This window comes from Mauremys reevesii, linkage group 7 (assembly GCF_016161935.1).
Source record: "Mauremys reevesii isolate NIE-2019 linkage group 7, ASM1616193v1, whole genome shotgun sequence".
In the NCBI taxonomy this organism is placed as follows: domain Eukaryota; kingdom Metazoa; phylum Chordata; order Testudines; family Geoemydidae; genus Mauremys; species Mauremys reevesii.
In genome coordinates, this window is record NC_052629.1 from 108,959,844 (window position 1) to 108,985,551 (window position 25,708).

At 42.0% G+C, this 25,708-nt stretch overlaps 1 protein-coding gene across 3 annotated transcripts; it reads left to right on the plus strand.

The window, feature by feature from the left end:
• The first annotated feature begins 2,251 nt into the window (after positions 1-2,251).
• Positions 2,252-24,437, plus strand: LOC120369546 (protein SSUH2 homolog). 3 transcript variants are annotated; one of them, XM_039483016.1, is made up of 14 exons: positions 2,252-2,294; positions 2,623-2,798; positions 6,674-6,732; positions 9,356-9,460; positions 9,819-9,900; positions 10,957-11,086; positions 12,380-12,440; positions 14,544-14,668; positions 15,929-15,991; positions 18,828-18,913; positions 19,975-20,067; positions 21,465-21,570; positions 22,368-22,475; positions 23,538-24,437. In XM_039483016.1, the coding sequence occupies exons 2-14, from the start codon at positions 2,761-2,763 to the stop codon at positions 23,676-23,678; spliced, it is 1,197 nt and encodes a 398-aa protein (XP_039338950.1). In that variant the 5' UTR covers positions 2,252-2,294; positions 2,623-2,760; the 3' UTR covers positions 23,679-24,437. The 3 variants fall into 3 exon arrangements, with proteins under 3 accessions (XP_039338950.1, XP_039338949.1, XP_039338951.1); XM_039483015.1 differs by lacking the exon at positions 2,252-2,294 and having other exon boundaries at positions 2,529-2,798; XM_039483017.1 differs by lacking the exons at positions 2,252-2,294; positions 6,674-6,732 and having other exon boundaries at positions 2,529-2,798; positions 23,538-24,435.
• Positions 24,438-25,708: the final 1,271 nt, after the last annotated feature.

Sequence of the window (25,708 nt, forward strand, 5' to 3'; positions counted from 1 at the left end):
TATCCTGTCTTTTTAAAACTGGAAGGATATTTCCTCAAGTCAGATTTACTTTTCCCATAAATATTGCATGGCACTGCAATTATACGGAAAGATCAAAGAGCAACACCAGTTGCCAGTTTTCAAGGTATGTCTGCAAGGGAGGAAAATGTGTTTAGTTTATTGTAATAACACATTTATGAATAAATAATAGTATAATGCTCACTTCCAATAGTAATTTCTTATCTGCTAGTTTCAATGTCGTACCATTTATTAGTTCTCTAGTGCCATCTAGTGTGTGATTGTATCAATGCAAACAATAAAATGATTCCTTTTTTTCTGACAAGCCGATTGGACCTTATTCTGTTCTCATTCACACCCATTTTAAACAAGTGTAACACGATGTACATTGACTTTAATGTAACATTTTGGGTCTTCAGTGTGTGACTTCAGTGGAATTACTCTGAATGTGCATGAGAGTGAGAGACTGTCGCCATGGTCTGTGCTGCTCAGATGACAAATCTCCACCTTATCTGATTTAGCTATTCATAAATCTTTGTTCTCCCTATTTGGGCTGGATTTCCCAAGACAAAATTTTGCCACCAGAACTTGTTGTTTCTGATGGAGGTAGATGTAAAGTAGAAATAGCGGCCATATTGCCATTTTGCCACTTTGAGAACTATAATGTACAGAAGCCTAAGAAAATGAAAAACAAAAGTTAGCCAAACTTTCTCAAGCCCAGAGAGTTGCAGTTTGAGTTTTTGGTGGAGGTTCCTATGGGCGGGGCGTGCACAGCCAGATTCTGGTCTAACTCCACTGAAATTCACTGGAATTGCACTTGTGTACCAGTTATAGTGAGAGAAGAATCAAGCCTAAGAGACTTATCCTGGAATTTGCCTGTATCAATGAGATCAGAATCTGGGACTCAATCTTGAAATCTTCCATCAGGTGGTGTATGCAATACGCTGCTTACTAGTCTGAACTGTTATGCCGAAAGTGTTAATAAAAAGCATGTAATGACTCAAAATATATGTGTGACCCAAGGATGCCAACTGGCAGATGGCTTAGGGGTACGTATGGGTACAGGGATAGAGAAAGATAAAGTCTCTGCTAAAAGCCTGTGTCACATTGGGCCTCATAGTTATTATGAAATGTACGTATGGAAAACGTGAGGAGTTATGTGTATATGCTGAAAATTATGTTCTCTAGGCCTTGAGGTTAAAGGCAGGTCACACAAAGTTAGCATGTCATGCAACAAACTTCTCCAGACAAAGTGGGAGGTGGACCACTGTGAATCTCACAATAGAAGTCTATTAGCAAGGGAGACAAATGCTAATGAAGAGCTTGTGGACGCTTCAGAAGGAGATGAACAGGAAGAGGTAAACAATAGAGGGAGGCTGGAATCCTATTTTCAGATGAACATCAAAGGTCTGGCCTGGTCTATGTGGGTAAGATGAACCCCCAGGCATCCTCCAGTCTGTGAGGACAAGCTGCCAGGGGGCTTGATTTTATGAAAGCAGGATCTCAGCCAACCTGGCTGAAAATACTGGGAAAAAGGACTTTTTAAGCTATCTTGTATGAGACAGGGAAATATCTTCTGCAGTGTAGTTGTATCTGTGTCGGTTCCAGGATATTACAGAGGCAAGGTGGGTGAGTTAATATCTTTTATTGGACCAACTTCTGTTGGTGAGAGAGACACGCTTGTTTGGTGATTTAAGTTTAGGCTCTAGAAAGTGTATTTTGATTTTGTTTGATATGTAACCATTTGTTTCCAATATTCTTACTTCCTATTATTGGAATCTCTGTCCTTTGATAATAAGCTTTATTCTTGTTTTCACTATATCCATATCTGTGTGGTGCGTGTTATGCAGAGTGGTGATCCCAAGCTGACTCTTCCAAGCTGTGGGAGCAGCGCATCACAGAGTTCTGTGAACGTTCAGTGGAACAGGGACAGGGCACTGCAAAGGGATGCGTGGAGGACTCGGGTTAGAGAGTCCCTATCACTAACCTGTACAGAGAGAGCAAGGTCTGCAGAGGCCTGGCAGGTGGCGCTTGTGTTGTCAGAGGTTAAGGGCAGGTAATAGCGAGGTGCCTTGCAACCTAGGATACCCCAGGGAAGTGTCACGAGAAGTATGCAATATGAAACACTTCATATGTAGAAGGACTGGCCCCAGGGACACCACACTGTAATAGCATCCAGATGGTCGTTAAGGGATGTGGATTAAGCCTTTTCGTGTGGATGGGGTTTGCAGAGAAGCCGTCCCCACATAAATCCGTAGAGGTTCTTTTCTGTTGCAGAGCAGCTGCGCTAAAGCAGGGTTAATGTCCAGACCCTCCAATATAGCCCATTCAGACCAGAGCTAGGAGTTTCCAAGGTAACAAATTCAGGGGCCCAGATAGGAAAAAGGAAGAGCGGGCTTGTCTGGACTACAGTTTTAGAAATACATGTTTTTATTCTAGTCTAGACAAGCCCAGTGGGCTGAAGCAGTCAGTGACCAAGAGAGCTAGGCCCTTATCCTGCCTCTTGAAGTCAGTGGGAGTGGGACTCTTTACATGGGCACAGGATCAAGCCCTTAGAGAGCAACTTTTTAACTAGCTGGCTCTTGCTGATTAAAACTAGGGGGATGGCATGTTGAAACCCTACAGGAATTTGTGTGATCCCGTACTTGCAGCTTTAGTACAGACACTGCAACTTCCTCCAACTGTGAGGCCTTTTGGGAGCTAACCAACAGCACAGGAAGTGTCATTTCTTGAGCAAACAGCAGTCAGTGTCTTTCGACAACAATGGAGCAAACAACAATGGAGCAAGAGCTGCAGATCGGGTGAGCTTAAGAAATAAGAATGTATTTTTGTGAAGGAGAGGTACAAACATTCTGCTATGTTGGAAAAATCATGGAATCGTACAGTCGCTGCATGCAATTTTAATACAGTAATGCAGAGAGAGGGAGGCTGCTGATTAAGAGAGCTATGAAACTCTTTTGTTTTTTTAATCCAAATAAAAGTAAAACGTTGAGGAGAATTTGTAGAAATGTCTCAGTTGGTTTTTAAATGTTAACAGAAATGTTTATAAAATGAAACATTTTCAGTTTATGCTGTTGCTAAGTCAAAGGGAGTTTCTCATCCAACTCTGGAAAGTTCTAGTGAATGCGAGTTAGGATTCTCAGTGTTGCTTTTTTTAATGTTGTGTAAAGATGTCTTCATCCCATGATATGTATATGAGTCAGTTACAGTTTGTTTCCATCAAAAACTCCTAGTTTTTGCTGCTCAGGATAAATAAAATCCTTCCCAAGTGAGGCATGATGGACACTTTCCCAAGACATGGGGAAAAACAGCATAGTCAATGAAGGTGAATGGCCATATTTTCAGATGTGGTTGCCGTCGATAAATCTTTAAAATCCCACATTTTATTGTTGTAGCAATATGCCCTGGTTTGAAGATGTAGTCCTATATGAAACACACCAAAACAATGAAATTCGCAGTTGAGGATTGCAGTACAGTTACACACCTAAAAACTGCATGTAACAATGCTATTACCATGTTTAGAGTATTTATTATAGAACAACACAGTATTTTTCCTTCAAAAGGATGCTTAAGCATGATGTGAAGACTCTCAATTATTTTTGCAACTTGGAACTGGACAATGTGGTACATTTTAACCCTTCTTAAAGTAGGGCTATCCTTGTTCCCCTTCCATCTGTTGAACAGTGCTGTGCTTGGGATGTTAACTTAAATGTGCACCTTCCATTATTAATAATAACAGGAGGCATACATTTATCCTTTGAAGCACAATGGGCCAGATCCTCACTTGGTGCAAATAAGTATCTCCATTGAAACCTATGCTAATTTACACCAGTTGCTAATCTGGGCTAACATTGCAAGTGTTTCCCTTGACAGTGATGTACGTTGTGGGGGAGTCTGTTTTCAGAACAGGTTAAATTGTCTCTCTTAGCTCTCTTCAAGCTAACTAGAATACGGTTTCAGTTAACTTCTTTTCCCCCTTATTTTAAGCTCCGCACCCCTCTGTATTACATGTTTCTGCCTGGGGGATGTGATGAGAGGCTATTTTTGCAATGTTTCTAGTCCAGCTGGGAGCAGGAAGTACCAGAAATGCTAGGAAAATTCCTGCACAGCATTTTCAGAGATTCAGATAAACATTCTAAGATTCATACATCATTCATTTATAACAACACACGGTTATCTCTAACTCCGTTGACTTCTGGGCAGTGACTCAGAGATCACACGGGTGTAAAGGAGATAAAAATTTGGCCTGCCAGGACCGTTAGTCATAGCAATGGTATTACCTTTACAGCCCATTTTGGAATCTTTCCCCTTTTATTTTTAACCTTATTTGGATTTCCTTTTTAGAATCAGACATCGGCATGATTCTAAACAGGTACCAAGAGCAAATTATCCAATGTCTATAAAAAACCTCAGACATGTTCACTGGTTTGACCTTTTTCAAATCAGTAGTTTTTTTATGCTATTTTTTATGGTATGTTATTTCCTTGGGTCTTCTTGTTGATGTTTTTATGGAGATTGTTAGAGAAATGCTTAAGAAATAAAGAAGAATTATCAAGGGTAAGGTACTTATGACAACATTATAGACTTTGGTTTACAAAGTCTCTGTAAGTTCTGCTTCAAGCATCTGGCAAAGTTACTTTAAAATTTACAACACAGATTCAGCTATATGTTTAATACATCATATTATACCTACATTGTTAAATACAAACAATAAATGGAAAATCTTAGGTTTCTACACCCTTGGAATCAAGATTTAAAAATATCCACTCATCAGTGGCAGAGTGGTCTAGAAAAGGAAGAAAGGGGCACTATGCATTAAAACAAGACGTCTAAACAGCTTAGTGTATTGTACAGGTTGCTTTAGTGTACCCTGCCCTTCTCTATATATTGTGCCTTTTGAACTGTAGCTCAATATAGTTTGAAGGTTTTTGGCTGAAGTAGAGCCAAACCAAAACTTCGGATATGAAACACTTAAATACTGGGAAATTCAGGATCCACCTCCGGACATTATGCCTCTGCCACATTTGTAGTTCTTTCAAAAAGTTCCAGCCTGATGACACTAAAGTCATTTATTTATCTTTTGACCAGTTACAGTTTGATCTCTGGCACTGCAAACATCCACACTGTGCCCCTAAGGCCCGGCCTGGAGAGACCACCTCTAGATGTATGAGAGTTGTTCATTCTTCATTGTCACTCAGTCCTTGCCTTCTCTGCTAGGCACACTGACTGTGATGCTTTATTTATATGATGTGGGCACCTGACCTCTTGGATCTGAACCAAGATACCAAAATAATCTTTACCAATTACGGATCTTCAACAGTCAACTGATGTCTGTCACTTGTGGCCTAGACTGCATTTGAATTACTAGTGAAAGGCCCCATATATCATTCAAAACCACCTTTGCTATCCAGATCCCCATCGCTCATTTTTCATCCATCAAATGCTATGAGTTTGTTCTGATGTGGCCTTCACATACGACACTCCTATCCCTCAGTCTCTGTTTTAGAAAACTTCCCCAATAAAACCGTGCAAAGCAGAGGCTTAAAATAGTTGCTCGCAGCCGCTATAAAATGATTCAGCCCAGGTAAGAAGCAGGACACCAACTAAAATATCAGAGAGAAGTATTTTAATTTAGAAAGCATATTCTCAGCTCACATAGACCTGCACAACTGCCAGCAAAGCATACAGGAGTGCTGGGGTTTAAAGCCCACAAATAGGCTGGAAATCTCTCTCTTTGTATCCGGACAAAGCAGAACAATTATACAGGGGATAAAAAGCAGGTTAAAGACCTGCTCAGGTGACCACCTGCTTGACGATTGGGTTTTTAATTCACACTAGGCTAGACCTTTGGCCACAGTACAGTCTCTGTACCACTTTGCCAAGGCAAGGAGACCGTAAAACTGCTTTATCAGGCAACTGGTGATTACCCTGGAATGGGGGAATCTGTGGCTTGTGCGGTTGGTGGATAGCCAGTTCTGTGCCATTCTATCCCATTGCCCCACAGCTTTGGGGGAATGCCAGGAATAGGAGAGGCCTCAGCTGGAGAGTGCTGTTCCATCCATCCACTCATGGTACAGGGTATTGTGCAACCAGTTAAGTTAGTATGGAAAATCCAGTGATTAAGGGCTTGAAAACAGAACTGGCTTCCAATGAATGATTAATGACAGTTTTGTAGTGAGATTGCTAGCAGGAGAAAAAAAAATCAATATTATGCAAGCACTTGCTATGGTAATCACAGTTAAGAAACGTTTTAAGGAGGTGAAGCTGGCTTCTGTTTACTTTTATATTAAGTAAAAACCCAACTCGGTTTCCATGGGCCTTCCAGCCAACCACTAATCTAATTCCCGGAGGTATTTGCAAAAGGGGTGCAAACACATTCATATTGGTTTAAAAATGTGATGGACTATTCACAGGGCTTTTTTTTTTTTGCCACATTCTCACAACTCAAAGTAACACACCCAACAAGCACAGCACAGTACAGGCAATAGCAGGATGAGTTTCTCCTAAATTGCGCTGCCAATGTGTCTCAACCTTCGTCCTGTTGGGGCTGCCTCCAGGGGCGAGCGGGTAATAAATACCACTAATCCTACGTCATAATGAATCGTGACCTTGCTGTGCATCCACTTCTCCTAGCAGAGGGTTTGTTTCATTATATTCTTTGCGTTCTTCCAAACAGAAATGAAAGCCGTCTGAATTATGGAAATGAATGTCTCCTTTCTTCCTCTGTTGCACAAGGTATGGACAATGGTATTTGTAAATTAGCAGCTGTTTACCTGAGATTAGATCTAAACTACTGAGCAGGCTGTTTTCAAGCAAGATTGACCAGGAGCTAAACAACCCACAATCCTTAGTTTTGTTTGTTGTCCTGTCTAAAAAATGAGGAAAACAAAAGAAAAGACCATTGTCCCACCTTGTTGACTTCAGTAAGAACAACACTGGGCTTCAAAAAACCTATGCAATAACGGTAACTATTAAAATAGACCAGGTTTTGATTTTGTGTGTGTGTTTTTGGAAGTATTCTTAATGACATCATGCTGGGATGTCAGAAAAGAATAACCCAAGCACCTAACAGTTCGTAGTACATGAAGATACTAATATGTTGCAAATACTTAGGGTCTCCCCTGAATGATAAATGCTGTGTACCTGAAGGAAGGTTTGAGGCTCTCTTCTGAGAGACGCATAAAGCACATGACGGTCAGTGCTTTTCCTTTGCAGTCAGGCATGCTGATCATCACGATTGCAGCTCACATTGTGAAATTCCACATGGTTATGCTTGTTCCCCTCTAAAAAGTCCCCTGTCCTTTACCATGCCTGAGCTGCACTTTCAAAGAAGGTGGAGTCACATTCAAATATTTACCCATTCTTTGACGACGTGAAAATACGTTTTACAACAGCAACAACAGATCCAGTTATACTAACAACAACAGACCTAGGTATATTATCTAGCACGGTCGACTTGACTCATTTGGAGTCACTGTACAGCAAAGGATGCAAGATAGAGACCACTGTCACATCTGCAGCACACCAGGTAAGTGAGACAAGCAAAAATTCATGCATTCCAGTCTCTTATTTTAGTTACTTATTCTGGGCCAAGAATTACACACTGCACAACTCCACTGACGTCAGGACGTTTTCATGGGGCTGTAACCAGTGCAAACAGGGCCCTTAGTTAACTTAAAGTTTGTGAGTAAATTTAATGCTTCTGAAAGTGAGTGACTAATAGCGCCAGACGGAGGCAGGCACGTTACAAGGCAGATGCTGTGGAACTTTCTCTCACACAGCTCTGCCAGTGCACCTATGTCCATAGCTTGCAGCATTCCTACTAGTCCAGTCCTGAAGCTATCTTGAGCAGAGGCTGTTAAACTGTGCTAAATGGTGTGGTGATTTTGCGATGATCTTACACTAATGTAGATGTGGGCAGGTAAATAGAATTCTGTCCATTTTACAGATGAGGAGACTGAGGCATGGAGGAGTTAAGGGGTTTTCCCAAGGGCACATGGAAAACAAACCTGTTGCAAAGAATAAAATCTGGATGTTCACAGTCATGTTGCTTAAAGACAAAATGGCCTTTCCTTCCCCAGCATTGTGGCTAACTATATAGCATAAAGCTGACCAATAGTAAAGGGTAAAAAAACCAATAATATGCCAGGCATGTGTTGCAGATACTGTACAGACTGTATAAATATATAGCACACTGCCTGCATATTGATGAGAACAATATTGCCACATTTCTGACCTGCAGTAACCCGAAAGGTCCCATTAGAGAAGGAAGAGTCCTGTGGCATTCTGTGTGGCCCATTGCCACACCTTCCTGAGCTCGAAGAACAAACTTGACGTCTGCTTCTTGTACTCAGAAACATGGCAGAGATGTTTCTGAGACAAATTAACAGTGATTGTTTTTTATTCTCTTTGGACTTTGCTCTTTCAGTCAATTTACTCTGAATACAGTGAGCAGGTTTGTTTGCTACTGAAATAGGTTAGTTTAGCAATTGACTTTGTAAACTCTCTGGGTTGTTAAGCACTTTTGGCTGGGCAGATCTGCCAGAGTGGATTCCTATGAAAGATTTTTGCCTTCCTCCCTTGGCTACTAGAGAGCTAGATTAGATAGATAGACAGCTCCAGTGCTGCCTTTTGCCTCATTTTGCTTGATCCCATTCACTGCTTTGAGATTCCCACCTGCACATTCTTACCTGTGGCCACCATCTAACACTTCATAGACTGACAAGAAGGGAATGCTTGAATAATATGTTTTTATATGGTCCAGGAAGGGGACATCTTGTAATTCAAAGATCAATCCTGTTATTTTTGCAATATGGCTGACCTCCATTAACCTAAAAGTCAGAAATTTTGAGACTGCGTCTTAACCCACATCTTCTGCATCATCACAATACCACGGCCATCTACTTCTGTGGCATTTCTTAGGCAGTTCACATGGGTATCCCAGTCCATGGGATCTATGGTTAATGCACCCTAGAAGGACTGGTGAAGCCAAACATTCAATTCTGGAATGGTAACTAATTCAGATATGGACTAATCATTTTGCAGAAACACATGGTTCTTGGTGACCTACAAGTACCATAGAGATAGGACAAACTGATTGGGAACTTGCAGTATACTGACCTGCAAACATCACACCATTGTTGTGAAGACATCACTTCCAATCCAGCACATTTCTTCGAACCTTCTGCTGAAGGTTTCCCATCATTACTTCAAACGGGTATTAATGACTTCATATGTCCTCTCCTCTTGATGTTTTTATTGTATTGTTAATGGCTGTTTCCTTGCAAAGCACTATCAGTCTCCTGTATGTACTTTTAGATCCCTACCAGAATTCACTTCTTTTAAACTCGTGTTGCAGATGCCCCTGCTCCTTTTTCTTTGCCCCATGAACAACCCTCTACGCCCCCCTTGGAGCTGATGGACAGGGCGACTGAAGATGAAGGGGAAGATTCAGGAGACTACGGTTGGTACAATCTCCCACAGTACATGAGGGTTGTTTGTCCAGGGCAATGTCTGTCACTTTTAAATAACCACCTATTGCAGACAGTGTTAAAGTAATCAAGGAACAGGTCTTTATTGTGCTAGCCTTGAAGAGATACACAATAAAAAGACAGCCAAAAATCTAGGTTATGATACAATACTACAGGTAAATGAGACTAATAAAAGACACAGGAGGATGAGGTATCAGTAAAGCCAGCAAGTCATATTATAAGATGCAGAGTTCTGAACTCATCATCTGCATCTTTCCAAACTAGCAGAAAATTGAACTGTGCCAATGCAAGTTACTAAATGTAACTTTTCTTGCTGTTATTTCACTGTAGGAATCAAAGGTTTACCTCCCCCAGCTGATCAGCTGCCCAAAGGAGAGCACAGTGATTCCATTCCACCTCAGACAGAGTGGAGGTAAGATGCCTTTTAGGTGCTGTTTCCAGTGTGGAAGTGCAAACCCTTTTTGAACTCACATTTACATTATTGTCCGTGGAACATGGTGGAATCACAGTGTAAAAATTCATAGCCTGAATTTCCATGTTTTCTTGATGTATTTACCTAGATAAGTTAATGCTGGATACTATCTATCATATTGCTTGGATGCTGATTGCTGTTATCTGAGTTTGGACCTGATTCTAATCCCACTGAAGTCAATGGGAGCTTAGCCCATTAAGTACCTTTGACTAGCAGCTAATAGAATTGTCCTTTGCCTGTCTTCCTACAGCCTTGTGCACACTGCTTTAAAACAGCAGCATTATGAAGAGAAACATCTTCTAAAACAGAACAATGCATTTTCACCTTACCCTGGAAAAGAAAACAGCACATAAGAACGGCCATACTGGGTCAGACCAAAAGTCCATCTAGCCCAGAGAAAGAGCATAGAGAAGAGAGGTGATACTGAACCAGAATCCTGGATCCAAACCTTGCATTAGAGTAACAGCTCGAACTGATCTCTACGCTCTGTTGAATTCAAACACTGATTCTGAACATCTGGGAATTTGGCTCTGAGTCTGATCAGATCTGAATCTTTTTATGGCCCCAATGTTCAGGAGTTTTTGGATTCAGGGATTTGATCTGGACCTTTCCTGACCGTTATTTGCCATCAGAAACGTCAGCCTACTGTCAAATTAGTCCAGACTTTACAAACAACTGTAATCTAGGGTGAGGGCCATGATTTTCATAAGTAACTTGTGAGTTAGAGTACCCCAAATTTTGAGGGCTCAACAAGATATTTTAAAGCAACTTGATTTTTCAGAAGGGCTCAGCACCCTCAGAAATCAGACCCTTTTCAAATGTGTCTTTAGCAAGGCACCTAAACATGAAGCATGCCATATTGCTAGCCACTTAAGAAAATGGTAGCTGATGGTTTTACATTTTTTCCTCACTGTATAAAGAAGTTTCTTCCTCAATCTCAGGAAGTGAAGTGGATTGTCCAGTTTTTACCAAAACATTTTTTCTTTCCTTTTCCAGCATTCTAGCTATTTCTGATCATGTAGCCAGAGAAGCCTTAGTACAGTACATAGCCAATAAGTGCTGCTATCGGATTGCCCCTGCAAAACGTATGGTGGTCCAGAACCTGACTCCGCTCAACACTTTCAGAGTAAGTACATATAGTACTGAAAACAGCTGACCAAATTTAGCATTGCATGGCAGGCTTAGTTGATAGGCTTATTCCTATACCAACTGCAACGATCTACAGTTTCAGGGTATGTCTACACTACCCGCTGGATCGATGGGCAGTGATTGATCCAACGGGGATCGATTTATCACGTCTAGTCTAGATGCGATAAATCGATCCCCAAGCACTCTCCCGTTGACTCCTGTACTCCAGCCGCAAGAGGCGCAGGCGGAGTCGACAGGGGAGCGGCAGCAGTCGACTCACCGCGGTGAAGACACCACGGTAAATCGATCTAAGTAGGTTGACTTCAGCTATATTATTCACATAGCTGAAGTTGTGTAACTTAGATCGATTCCCCTCCCCCCCATTGTAGACAAGGGCTCGGACACAGGAAAGTGGGCAAGATATTTGCAACGAAATCTAAAACCTCAAAAAATCAGCATTTGTCATGTTACCAATTTGAAAGTGCTCCCATTTCATAACCCCCCCTCCAGACACACACACACACACACACACACACACACACACACACACACACACACACACACACTAAAATTGGCCTTTTTCAGCTAAGATAGGCCCGTTACATTTTTCTTTGCTCCAAAATGTGGTGCTTTCTCTGGTTATATTAGGGAGACTCTGTGTGTGTCTGATTATACTAGAGAGACTCTGTGTGTGTGTGTGTGTGTGTGTGTGTGTGTGTGTGTAAAGTACATCCCAGAGAAGAGAATTTTTCCCTAAATGTAAAATTGGTCTGAAAAGTTCTTGATCTCATAGATTCTTCACTGTGGACTGGAAGACATGACTGGACTGGAAGATATCAGTATTGTGGTTAGGCAGCAGCAAAGAAAACAAATACTGAAGTGACTTATGCTAGTGCAGTGACACCCCCCCCCCCCGCCCCAGTGTGCGTCTTCACCAAGTTTCACCAATGACTTTTAGCACAGATCGCTCCCACCCAGCTTCATGCTAGCATGTCTCTGTGATATCAAGACTGCTTATGCCTCAGCCAGACACAGCATTCTCCAGGCTATTACTCCACAGTGCGATCATATATTAATTTAACTATTTTATTGCTCTGTCTAGCTCTTGCTTTTGAAATCAGAACAGCTCTGATTACCCAAACGCAGGAACCAATTCTACTCTCTTTGAAGTCAATAGAGGTTGTATCATTGTTTTTAAAGGGAGCAGGATTAAGCCCAGAATTGCTTCACCTCCTAGCAGAGAATAAGAAGCAGCTTTACATTAAAGTTGACTTTTGTTTGGTCTTATCAGTATCGTCTGCAAACCTTCACTGAAACCAGAGAAACATTCCCGATCAGCGAGCCTTATAATGGTAAGCAAATCAGCGCTCTTACTTAGCAGAGAGTGAACACTGTAGAATGTACTGTGGCAGGGAATGACTATCTCAGTAGACTTATGGATTTAACGAGTGACCACATGCTCCTTAACTGCACACAGACTAGCAGAATCATAAGGGGCAATATTTTCAAAAATGGCTACCGATTCTGAACGCCTCAATTTTGGAATCCAACTTGAGGTCTCCTAGGGCCTGATTTCAGAGGCATGGAGAACCGGATTGATAACTAAGCCTTTCACCCGTTTAGGTGGTAAGTTTAAATCCAGCCCAAATTGGTGGAGACCAAAAGGTTTAAAAATTATAATTTATTTTTCTTTGCCTATCACCTTTTGTGACATTTGTTTTCTCTTTGGCTTTTGGATAGTGAAACAAGGTGAGTCTGCTTAGACTAGTGCTCCTGTAGTAACTCAGTGATGATATGTTTGGCATCCCATTCCGGCATTTTAGTCCAATCCCCACCTCCATCCGGTTCTCCCTAAATGAAAAACCATTGGAAGATATTTCTGTTTATGTAGTGTTTTGGGGAGAGAGATGCGAAGAGGGAGATGATGGGGAAGGAAGATCAGATAAACGTACCAGGTGAAGGGTAGGAAGAGAGGAAAGGAAAAGTATTGAGAGGAGAAAGAGGGAGAAGAAGTGGGGAAGAAAGAGAGGTAGGAGAAGACAAGAGTGGAAGAAGAGAGATGGAGGAGAGTGGAAGGTGAAGGGGGAGGCAAAAGTGAGGCAACTTGGAAGTGGAAGGTGAATGTTATCATGGGGGCCAGCTAAGTGAAAGCTAACTTCCTGGCAGTCCATTGTATGTGCCCACCAATATTTTTCATCCTTCTAAGCTGGTTTGCTCTGGGCCTGATCCAAAGCGCAGAAAATGAATGGGAGTATTTACATTGAGTATTTACATTCAGTGGGCTGTGGATCAGGCCTCAGGGTTATTCACACAAGCTAAATTTAAGCTGGGGCAATAGATTCATTTAGAACTTTTCCCACCATGTACTGTAATTGTCTTTTATAATAATAAAAAAAAAAAGTCCAGTTCAGGAAACAGCATGTTCCTTTGCTTCAATTTCCACTGACAGATGCAGGTTTGTTAACATACCAGAAGTTGCTCACTGGAGTCATAGTTCCTGATATACAATTAACTTTCACACTAGCTCAAGCACAGTGAGGCCGGTTTACTTTGACCTCAGAGTAAAATGGATTGTAACATCTTCCAGCCTTCAGAGAGAAAAGGAGGAGGGGGGAGAGGGGAAGATTGTCTAGAGACTGGGGTATGGGCGTACAAAGGGAAAGAGAAGGGAATTGAATACACTGAGGTTATACAACCTCATATGGTTACAAATATAAGCTTTCTTGGGGACATTTTCTCATCTAATTAAAACCGATTGGCCTCTGTAAAGGGTTGGCTTGGGAGGGGTAAGTCCAAGGAGCTTTCCTCCATCCCCCTGCGAAAGGGCAAGCGACAATTGTAGGAAAATGATTCCAAATGGGATGAAGCCAGGCACCGCTCCAGTGTTAGAGAACAAGCTACTGGAGGAGAAGGGAAGAGGTGGCAACGTGTTTAAAGAGGGCACAGCTTTCATGTTCCTTCTGAGCACTGGAGACCTCATGGAGGGTTTATGCCTCCTAAGGCGCAACTCCTCCTGTGGTTCCCTCTGGGGTGCAGTGACTCTGGTGTGTTTTGGACTTGAATGTAGCACAGATTAGCAGAGACCTAAAGTCCTTCCCAGCTGATGGATTCAGTAGTCTTTCTTGAATGAGTAGGTGGGTCTCCACCCAGTAAACAGAGGCTGGCATCAGAGGAACCATGACACCAGTCAGTACTAATTGGCACCTCTCACCCCTAGGAAGGTGGGGCTATAATGGATAAGATCTGAACTGCCACTGTCTAAATTATATTTGGTTTGTGGATAAGCAGCTTCCCTCAGTTTCCTCCACTGCCATCAACCTGGCACCTTCCACTAGCACTGAAACACACGGGTGAAAGGAGGTGCCTGCTGATGTTTTTGTCCATTCCATGCTAACCTCCTATCCTCCCTAATGCACCACTGTCTTTTCTGACTGATCTTTAGTCCTTTGCTCTAGGTGGATTTGTGGACTCTTCTGATGTTGTGCCAGCACCTGCCCCGTGGGCAATAGTAGTGGATGCACCTCCTCTGTTTACGGACTGTGAAATGCACATTCCAGTGCCGCACACATATTCAGTACAGGTAAACCCTCCCCAAACATTCCGACTTCTAAAGGATCATTCATTGGGTGACAGGAGTGCCCCATTTGAAATCAGGTCCCTATAGTGCTAAGCGACTGTCCTGTCCCCAAAGAGCTGACAATCTAACTAGACAAGATGGACAGAAGGTGGGAGAAGGAAAATATTATTATCCCATTGTACAGAGGGGCAACCAAGGCACAAAAAACGGTTAAGCAATTTGCCTAAGATCCCACAGGAAGTCTGTGTCAGAGCCAGGACTGAGCCCAGGTTTTTTAAGTCACACTTCAGTGCCTTAGTACCTACACTAATAGAAAATAGTTCTAATCCTAAATCCAGCAGCATGTAACTCAAAGTCTGATCTTCTTCAAGAGCTTGATCCTACTCTCATTGAAATCAATGGCAAAACTCCCATTGGCTTCAGTGGAGCAAGATCCTGGTCCCAAGGCATCATGTTATCCTAAATGCAGAAGGCTTGATTACATATTGATTTTAAAATCACTGTGCGATCATACTTCAGTTTTATATTTGTGGTTAAATATCTAGCACATATACCTATTTTTACTAATTGCAATGGCTCTTCTGGGGTATAATTATATTTATTGCTTCTTCCCCTCCTGATTTAGGATAAGAAAAGATAACTCAGGTTTCTGGCAGGTAGCATTGTTTTTGTTGCTTTAAATAATGAGATAAAGGATTAGCCCTTGTTTTTGGCAAGGAGTTGATTTTACTGCTCCAGATAGTCTGAAGTGTGCATTTCAAATGGGCAGGCTGCCATGAAAAAGGATTTGTATCCACCCAACAAAACAAAGCAAGACTATTTTTGGAGTAAAACAAACGAAACCAGACAGAAAAGCCAACCCAACTGGTTTTGTGTAAGAGCTCAGTAACCTAGGTAAGAAAATATATATCCTGCTTCCTGATGTTTCCACTAGGAAGGGAACAGAAGATCTTTGAGCATGTATTTCAATGTAGGGTTGACAGTCTTATTATACTTTCTGCTCCCCGTGATGTGATCATTTAATTTCTCAGTGGAAACCCTGTCTGCACTAGTAATTTTAGGTTTCTTTGCCAATGGGTTCCAAGCAAGGCTCCCCTGACCTACAGGTGTAATAGAGAGAGAGGATGAGGTTTAGGTGAGAATGGTGACTCCTTGGGGTTAAAAGTAATTGCCCATGGGCTCTAATGCCAGCAGCCCCAAGCTGATGTATTTCTCTTTCAACCCACAGATCTGTTACTTGTACCTTTTTTGCTTTGCTTTCAGGATTGTCCTAATTGCCAAGGACATGGTAAGAATCAGTGCCACTTGTGTAGTGGATCTGGAAAGGTATGTTATAATGCAACTATGGCAAGTTCTCATTCACGTGTCACCATTTCCTAGCAGTACAATTTTACAGGGAAGGAAGAAAACACTTAAATTTCCCTTCAAAAATACTTGGAAGAGTATATAAAAACCACTTGGCCCAAACTTTTCTCTTTCTGAGCTCTTGACAAGCAAATTACATCAAGTCATCTGAGAACAATAGTCACTAGTAGGAACTGGTCCCACCTATGTGTCTGTTGGACATTCAATTCACATTCTTTCTTCCAAATAGATGGAACAGATAAAGTTAGGTCTTTAATAAATACTGAGGGAACATATGTCTTCAGCTTTCAAAAACGGGGCAGCTGTTCCCAGTCTTTGACAAATCTCTCAAAGAGAAATGACAAAGTCAGGAAGGAGATGTAAATGGTTGTGTGACAGCTAAAGAATGGAAGGTTATGGGCTTGATCCAAAGATCATTGATGTCACTGGGAATCTTTCTATCAGTGGGAGTTGACCGTGACCCTTTGTTATTTGAGAAAAACTTGATCCCAATTTATATTGACAAATGAGTCTGACCTCTTTTTGAATCTAGGGCCTTCCCTTAATAAAGGAGTGATTTAATCAAACCTGTTTTAAATGAACAGAGAAGGGAATGACAGAAATTGGGAGGCTTAACAGAAATGACATCCTAATCAAGTTGGAGCAGATTTGTACCCAGAATATTTGGGAAGGTTTCAAGACAGAAGGTTAACTGCTAAGAGTGGCTTCTTATACTAGTTTCACTGTGTTTTGTCTGCCCAGATATAATGAAAGGCGGAAAGAGAAATGCAGATATCACAGATGATGAATGACTAGAGTAGAGAATAAGATGACATTAGAAGGCGTCCTTATGTCTGTACACTACTATGATAGAATCGTAGAATCACAGAAGATTAGGGTTGGAAGAGACCTCAGGAGGTCATCTAGTCCAACCTCCTGCTCAAAACAGGACCAACCCCAACTAAATCATCCTAGGCAACCCATTCCAGTGCTTCACTACCCTCCTGGTGAAACAGATTTTCCTAATATCCAACCTAGATCTCCCGCAGTGCAACTTGAGACCATTGCTCCTTGTTCTGTCATCTGCCACCACTGAGAACAGCCTAGTTCCATTCTCTTTGGAACCCCCCTTCAGGTAGTTGAAGGCTGCTATCAAATCCCCCCTCACTCTTCAGCTGAACCTGCGGATGTGGCAGGTAAACAAACTGGCCCGGCCCACCAGGGGCTTTCCCTAAACAAGCGGCATCCCAGGTTTGGGAAATACTGGTCTAGATCACTCTGGACTCTATCTCTACTCTCCAATGTATCTACCTCTCCCTGCAGCTTAGTGTCATCTGTGAACTTGCTGAGGATGCAATCTATCCCATCATCCAGATCACTAATGATGCTGAGATATGGTAGCAGTTAAAGAGATCCTCAACTGAGGTGCTTCCTTTGTAAATATCATCTCAGTATTTAACCAACCACAAGAAGAAGGGCTGCCCATCTGTAGCTACTATAGATGTCATTATTAATTGTTTAGCACAAGTCCCCTGAAAAGTTTTCCCAGGCTCTCCTATACAAATTTAGGATGAGATTGGTAAAAAAAATTGAATCGAACTTCCGTTCTGTGGTATATAGCTGTCACAGCAGTTGTTGGCAGGGAATTACCCTTCTCCAACAGCTAAACCATTGTCACTGTCAGAGACATGCGGGGTTTTTATCGGAGGAGCTAGTTGGATGACTCAGAGAACAGGTAATAGGATGCTGAGCTTTTCATCAGTTTGTTCTGGCTTAGTTCATTAGTAATCAGAATTAATTGTGATACGAGGGTGTTCACATCTGATCTAGCACCAACTCTCATCCTGCCTGGCAGTTTCATCAAAAAGGCTAAAGGACTGCTTAAGAATGGTGACTCCATAACTGCTCACTCTCATAGGTCAGTCAATGTGAGTAATATGGCAGTGCTTCTACTCATGCAGTATCTGTAGACAAAGGACTTGAATCTCCAGAGGATGCAAATTAAGGAGAAAAACAGGTCCTGCAGGTGGTAAGGGCTACTTTTATGAGTATCAGCGAGTCTAGATAACTGCAAGAGTACTAAAAAAACCCAAAAAACGAGGAGTTCTTGTGGCACCTTAGAGACTAACAAACCTTTATGGTTAACAAGGATGGAAGAACGGGTATTGCTGGAATCTCTTGCCTTTAATTTGTAGTTCTAATTCTGGAATCTGCAGGTGCTACTCAATCATGTTCAGGTAAGCATTGCAAAATTTGAAACTGAACAGATTCTACTGCCATCTTCAGACACGGAAAACATGTTATGAAAAGTTTCTTGCTAATATATCAGCTTGTACAGACTATAGAATGGATCCAAGGATGTGCCTACCTCATTTTAACAGTAATATTAATGGAGTGATGTCACTTACATAAGCAGCAGCATTAAGTTGTCTGCAATTAAATACTCTGCTGGATATGGAATCCTTACTGGAATACTCTGTATTAGGGGATAAATTCATCCCTGTATAGAAATCCAGCATGAGGCCTATGCATTACTTTCATTCCATTTAAACCTTCAAAACTAGGATTTGAGTGGGACTAGCATGGTGCACGGATCTTGTGTGGGTTCTTTGCACAGGGATGAATTTCAACGTAGGTGCCCTTGCCGCATGGTGCATGGGATGAAATAGATCCACTTAGGTTACCCCGTTCTGAGCCCCAGGTACTTGTATGTACTTTTGTTGTTGAGAATGTGGGCCTGACAAAATGAAAAGTCAGAAGATCAAATTCTTGTCAGAGAAAAAATCTTTTTCTTTTCTTTTCACCTTTTTAAATGTAGAGAAGATGTACAGCTTGTAATGGGACTGGCTGGCAAGACTCATCCAATCAGAGTTGTTTATTTTGCTCAGGTTCAGGAAAGAGACGGTAAGAAAATGCTAAAATACCAGATGCAATTTGTATTTCTTTCACAGCTTTCATTGACCAGATAGCTCTTTATTAGGATATCATTTCCTTCACGCTCTTTGAAAATGGGGATGGGTGAAATGGGGCCAGCTGAATAAGAACTTAATCAAACTACAGATCCAATTCAATGCTCACTAGAGTCAATGGGAATCTTTCCATTTATAATAACAAACATTTGCACCTTACATTCAAAGCTTGCAAAGCAATTTGCAAACATTCACTAAGCCTCCTGTAAAGTGCGGTAGGTGTTGTTAATCCCATTTTATGCTGGAGAGACTAAGACACAGAGAGGCAGTGGGCCTTGTCCTTCACTACCTTGCACCATTTAAATTAGTGGGAAATGAATACAAAGTGGGTGTAAAATGGTATTCTGTACCCACTTTCTGCAGGTTGTTATTCATTTATTATATCATTTTAGCACACAAGGGACCCAACCGAGATCTGGAGACCCATTGTGCTTCACTCACACTGTAGTAACACATAGTAAGAGAAGATCCCTGGGCTGAAAACCTTACAATTTAAAAAGTCAAGTCAGGTGACTGTTTTTGCTACTCCTTGGTGTCACATTAGAACACACACATGCAAACTGGTGATGTCCGATTAATGAACCCATTGAAATCAGACAGCCCACTGAACCGATCCACTTTTCTGGATGAAAATGAGGCTAGGTCTACATGGGGGGGGGAGGGGGGGAAGGGTGTCGACCTAAGATACGCAACTTCAGAGCTGAAGCTGGTGTATCTTCTGCCGATTTACCTGGCCATGAGGACAGCGGCAAGTCAACTGCTGCTGCTCTCCCGTCGACTCTGCTTCCACCTCTTGCCACGGTGGAGTTCCGGAGTCGACGGCAGAGTGATCAGGGATTGATTTTATCGCGTCTACACTAGACGTGATTAAATCAATCCCCGATAGATCGATCACTACCCGCCAATCCAGCGGGTGGTGTAGACGTACCCTGAGAGTGCTATAAAGGAGGCTTGTATGTGTAAAGCGAGTGCATAAATGTTGTATTTCTTCCATAGTTGCTCAGACTGTCATGGTGGCGGTTGGCAGAAATGCATCCGTTGCTCTGGAAAAGGCCTCTTGCTATATCATTCTGAACTTACAATCACTTGGTAAGTTGAAATCAAATGAACACGGGTTTGTTAGACAGGAGGGTATATACAGTTGTTGGCCATTCTCAAGCATGCTGATGTTACTGAGACAGATCCTCAACTGGTGTAAATGAGGGTAGATCCGCTGAGGTCATTCCTGTGAAATGCTGGGCCATGGTTAGGAGTACTGACTTCAATGGAACCAGGCTGATTTACACCTGCCAGCTATATGGCCCAACATTTTAAAGTATATGGCTCAATCATGAGATCAGTGCTCCTGGTGATAGTCACGTCATTTAACAGAAGTGTTAACAAAATCATTAGAAATTGATATTGTAGATCTGAAAGAAAGAGTGGCATTGAAAGAGTGGCTTTCACCTCTAGGAAGTATAATTTTGTAAGTTTCAGAAGTTTGATTATCTAATTTTAGTTAAGCAGTATGAGAAATGACATTATCACAGTCCATGCTGAATGCATCTGGCACACAAATATTCAGAGACCTGGAGTGTTCAAGTAGATTGCTAGAACTTTTGGATCAAATAGAAAACTAAGGTCCCGAGCATTAGTGCCTATTAAAACTCTCTCAGTGTGGTTAGCCAGAACACCTTAGCTCAATGCCCAGACAGAATTCTGAGTAAACTACATTTCACCTCACTAACATTTTCTTGTAGTGGACCTGATTCTGGTTTACACTATGATCCCTTTACCTTGCTCTAGCAAGATGAAGGGGCCTTAAAGTGAGTGTACATGTAATGTACACACACTTGCCACTGCCCCTAAGGTGTAAAGGATCTTTAGTGTAAATGAGAGTCAGACCCATCATCTTCCCTTTAAATTCTGATCTGTTTAATGTTGCTGTGCCTTGCTTGAAGGGTGCCTCTCATACCCCACCAGTGGTTGAATTCCAGTCATGGAAGAAACCATCTCTGTATATCTTAGGCCAAATGGAAGCCCTCATTGCTTGGAGTTTGCACTGTGGCACACATTAATCAATGCAAAGGCAGAATTAAGGTAGACCTGGGACTGGCTGTGGCCCTGGGAATCTCTTCTCACATAGTTTATTCAGGCCAAGGAAAGCAGTAACCTGCAGGGGGTGGTAGGATCTGAGACATATGAGCTAAAACATGTGAGGCACAGAACCAAAGCCCAGCCCAGAATGTCCTCTAGCTACAAAGGCTTGAACTTGACAGATTTTGTGGGACATAAGAGCAGGGCACAAAAGTTACCCCTGATGGTTCCCCTCCCAGCTGTGGCTTTTCCGCCATAATCCTGTGTGCTTCCCAAGGCATGATTTTGTCCCAGGGCTTGTAAAACATGTTGAACACTATGGGGTTTTGTTGTATACAGCTAATCATAGCAATCCTAACTTTTAAGGAAGAGAAATAGAAACCAACGTGCTCCCCCCATTTTCCCAACAGGAAGAACAGCGTGGCTGAATATGTTGTTGACAAGAATTTTGGGTTTCCTATTTATCACCTGCAGGAAGTCACTGGGAAGGAAATATTTAGCGATGAAAATCAAGTGGTAAATAATGACGCTATTGTGTTAAAATTCTTGTATCTGGAATCCACTGAAACTGCAGAGCACGCTGCCATGTTTATGAACTAGCTCTCTAAGTACCAAGTAATTTTAAAGGGACAAAGAAGTAAAATTAATAGCCATACATTTTATGATAAATGTATCATTTCTATAGAAGGGTTTCCCTGCATGTTAGTAAAAAAATGTGACGGCAATTTTCCAATGACAGAACAACACAGTAGCAGCCATTGCTATAGCATCATGTTACAACATGGGCAACATGCTACAGTCCAGTTAAACACTGGTGATAGCTATCAATACTTGTGGATGAGCAATAAGAGAGACAGGCCTGAACCAGAACCCTGGATCTGAACTACTAGGAATTTGGGGAAAGTTTGCATCCATAGAGGGACTTTGCATCTCGGGCCCATTTTTTGTCACAGCACAAGACAGGGAAAGGAGTTCTCCAGAGTGGTTATTGTGCCATCTGAGACTCTCACTATGCTGTGCTGATTTAGCCAACTGTAGGTCTGCTTTTTGCCGGGGATGTGAGGTGCTGCGGGATAGTCCAGGATCTATATTTAAAATTAGATTAAAACTGATTTATCCCTTGAAGCACTGACATTTTACCAGCTGCCAGTCAAACTGATGCTTAGGAGGGCGTCGGCACTGTACATGCAGTCTGTACAATGGGATAAAATTAAAACATACCCAAGGGACTACAGTTCTTTACTAATTATCTTTAACTGCATTTTGGAGGGTGTATAAATATGCCCTTCATAACTCTGTCTTTATTTTCACAGGTGTATCCTATAGTGAATTTCCCTGAGCCAGCCATTGATAGGGGTTCAGAATCATGCATTGCACAACACCAAATGCAGTTTGCCTCCAATAGTCGTATATTGAGACAGGTAGGTAAGATGCACCAAACAGATGTGAACTCATTGCCCCAATAAATAGGAGGCAACTGGGGGGAGAATATTATCCTTCTACTGCTAATCTCCAGAATATGTAATTTACAGTTGTAAACTGGTGAAACAACACAGCAAAATCACACAAGGTCAGCCAGTCAGTTCCCTTTACTCAAGGAGAACTGTACACTGTAATCTCAGAAAACAAAAAACACTCCAAAAACATCAACATGCAAAATTTTCTCCCAGTTCGAGGACTCTTAACTTAAATCTACAGCCCCACATTCAGAGACCAACCTTCAGCCAGCCAGGCTTTCCCTTCCTGTTCCTGGAGCTGTTTTACTGCACCTCCCTGCAGCACCTATGCGAACGCAAGTTGCTACTAATCTACCATCTGCCCGGGAGGTTGCATCTTGTCACGTGTTTACCAGATCTCTGTTGCACGATTCTGATCTGACTTTCACTGGGAGTAAATCTATCAAAATCGAATGAAGATCCATCATGTAAAATCAATGTAAATGATATAGTCAGTCCCCAAGATTTTTTTTTTTAATAAAAGGAGAGTCAGATGGGAGACAGTAAGTTCAAAGAAGCTTGTTTTACAGCAACTTGGGGATGGAATAATTTAAGTGGTATAAACCTGTACAATGAAATCCACTACTTCTAAATATCCTGGTGTGCAAGAAAGGTGTGAATATGTTGCAGTCAAAGGATACTTGGGAAAGGAACTGAAACCATTCCAAGAATTCACCATAGGAATTCTGAGAGGAGTGAAACACTAGGCACAGATAGACTACACCAGTGTTTCTCAACCACTGATCCTTGGACCAGCACCGGTTCCTGAAATCGTCTGTGAGCTTTGAATCAGGCTCCTTAAACCAAATAAGAGCCCGGTTGTGATCCACTTGCTCATGCTGAGTAGCATTTTACCTGGGAAGTGAAAGGGGCTATTTGTGAGTAAGGTGCACCTCAACATAAGCCAGGGCAGCAGGATCTGACTCCTAAACTCTGCCCTTAGGATTATTATCAGATACAATCATATATTTCCTTTGTCTATTCCAGAAACAAACCATTGAGCTGATTCCACTCACCAAGGTGGAGTATGAATGGAGAGGAAAAGTCTATTCCTTCTGTGTCTTTGGAAATGAGAATAAAGTGTATACAGAGGACTACCCAGCAAAGTGCTGCTGTTCAGTCATGTGATTCACAGATAGGTCAGAAGTTCTGCTAAGAAACACACCATCGGGCAGCACAGCACAGCGCAGCTGGAATTATTTATTCTCTTTAATAAACTGAGCAACTCCTTCCTTTCCAACTTTCACTGGACAGCAGATCTAAAGATCTTCACTCCCAGCATTATCACAGAGGGTGATGGGTGTCTCTTTATCGGTGCAGTAATGATTTACGTGGGTCATACAGTGCTTAAATTAACCAGCAGAACACTTCTCTCGTGCACCCCTCGCCATTCGCTCTATGTTTATGGAGACGAATAAATCGTGATAATGAAAACTAAACATTGCGAGCATATTATATGACAGATTTGAATTCCAAGCTTTTGGTTTTGTTCTCCATAGCTTTACATTGAGATATTTAGCTTGCTAACTGTATCCTTTAAATTCCTATGTGTGAAATGCATATTCTAAATGATGGAAATGTAAGCAGCTTCAGGTAGCTCTCTTACAGAGTTTGAAATGAAGGACTGTGATCTGTCATTTTGCAAATACACTAGTACTCTGCAATAGCTCTCAGGGTCAGGAGCAACAGATGTGTGTTCCTTATCCATTGATAAGGACCTTCACAAGAAAGTGGGGGAAGAGATTGGTTCAGAGAGGGATAGGTAGTGATGTTAGCACATGTCCATGTGTAACGTACACAAGGGGAATCTGGGTCTTTGTCTCCCTCATCGTGACTGAGCCACACAACAGCCACGAGTCTGCTTTGAACTGCTGGAGCTACTTCTCTAGCTCAACTGATAACATCTCATGCTTTCAGCTCCGTAGGACTTGGGCTCAAACCACACTGTCAGCACAAGCAGGGTCAATTACAGAAAGATCTCAGGAGGCTCCTCACTAGGGTGGTCTGTTTAAAAAATTAGGATTTAGGACAGACCCTTACACTGGGAGACCCAGAAGGTTTCTGTTGGCCATCTGTTTAAAGTGGGAGCTCCTCGCAGCAGGGAACATGCACTCCTCTGGGTCTGGGACAGACACTTAATAAAATAAACACTGGAGCTGAGCTTTCTCACTTGAGGGTGATGAACCTCCCCCCACCCCGCCCGGGCTGTTCTAAATGAGTGGTGGAATAGCAACACTCTCTTCAAGCACTTCACAGACTGATTATAATCAGACCTTTCTCCCTCGCCTTCATATTTTATATTAGATGTTACCTCCAAGCAGCCAATGAGGCTGCTGGCTACCTCCTGCTGAGGTGCAAATCATATAGTTATTGTTGTCATTGCCTGCATTGTTGTCATTGGCCAAGGTGTACTGCAAGACTAACTCCATTCCCTTCAGTGACAGCACTTTTTGGTAAGTGACACCAGGCCCTAGAGCAGCACAACAAGTGATTTGTCTTTGAAACCAACTCATGTGTGTAGTTAAACGTCATCCTTTTCAGACTCAAGATCTTTGTCAGGGGTAGACAGAGAAAGGGGGCGGGGAGTAGGAAAAGTAAATGCCAACACTAAAAGCCACCAGATTAGTAACTATGATAGCACTCCAAAGCCATTGTCGTCTGTGTTGTTGTGTAACTGGGTACAGTTACTAGCGCAAGCTAACTGACACAAGCAATTATAATGTGCAGTGTTGTTGTAGCTGTGTTGATCCCAGGATATTATAGGACAAGGTGGGTGAGGTCATATCTTTTTGTCCCAGTTCTGAAGAAAAGCTCTATGTAAACTCGAAAGCTTGTCTCTCTCACCAACAGAAGCTGGGCCAATAAATGATATGACCTCACCACCTTGTCTTTATAAGCAATTCTACCACAGTCCAAACAAGGGTCAAACATTTAGCCAAGTGATTATAGCCCTTGTAGCAGGACAAGTATGGAAAGACTAATTTGTATCCAAACCTAACCTTGCAAGGTTAGGTTTGGATACAAATTATTTTCTCTGATTTGGGGTATTATTGCAGGGGATTCAGATTTAACCCAAATTGACACCAACTTGGCAAAAGGCTTGAGCTGCACATTCCTTCCATGCAATAAACTCAAAACAAAACTGGAGTGTATAACTC

Bases quoted from the DNA above. Each gene is read 5' to 3' on its own strand.
- LOC120369546 (XM_039483016.1), top strand. From the start codon at position 2,761: ATGGAGCAAACAACAATGGAGCAAGAGCTGCAGATCGG. The intron at 20,068-21,464 runs GTAAGTTGAAAT...TTTTCCCAACAG, and splicing joins TCTGAACTTACAATCACTTG to GAAGAACAGCGTGGCTGAAT. The intron at 21,571-22,367 runs GTAAATAATGAC...TTATTTTCACAG, and splicing joins TTAGCGATGAAAATCAAGTG to GTGTATCCTATAGTGAATTT.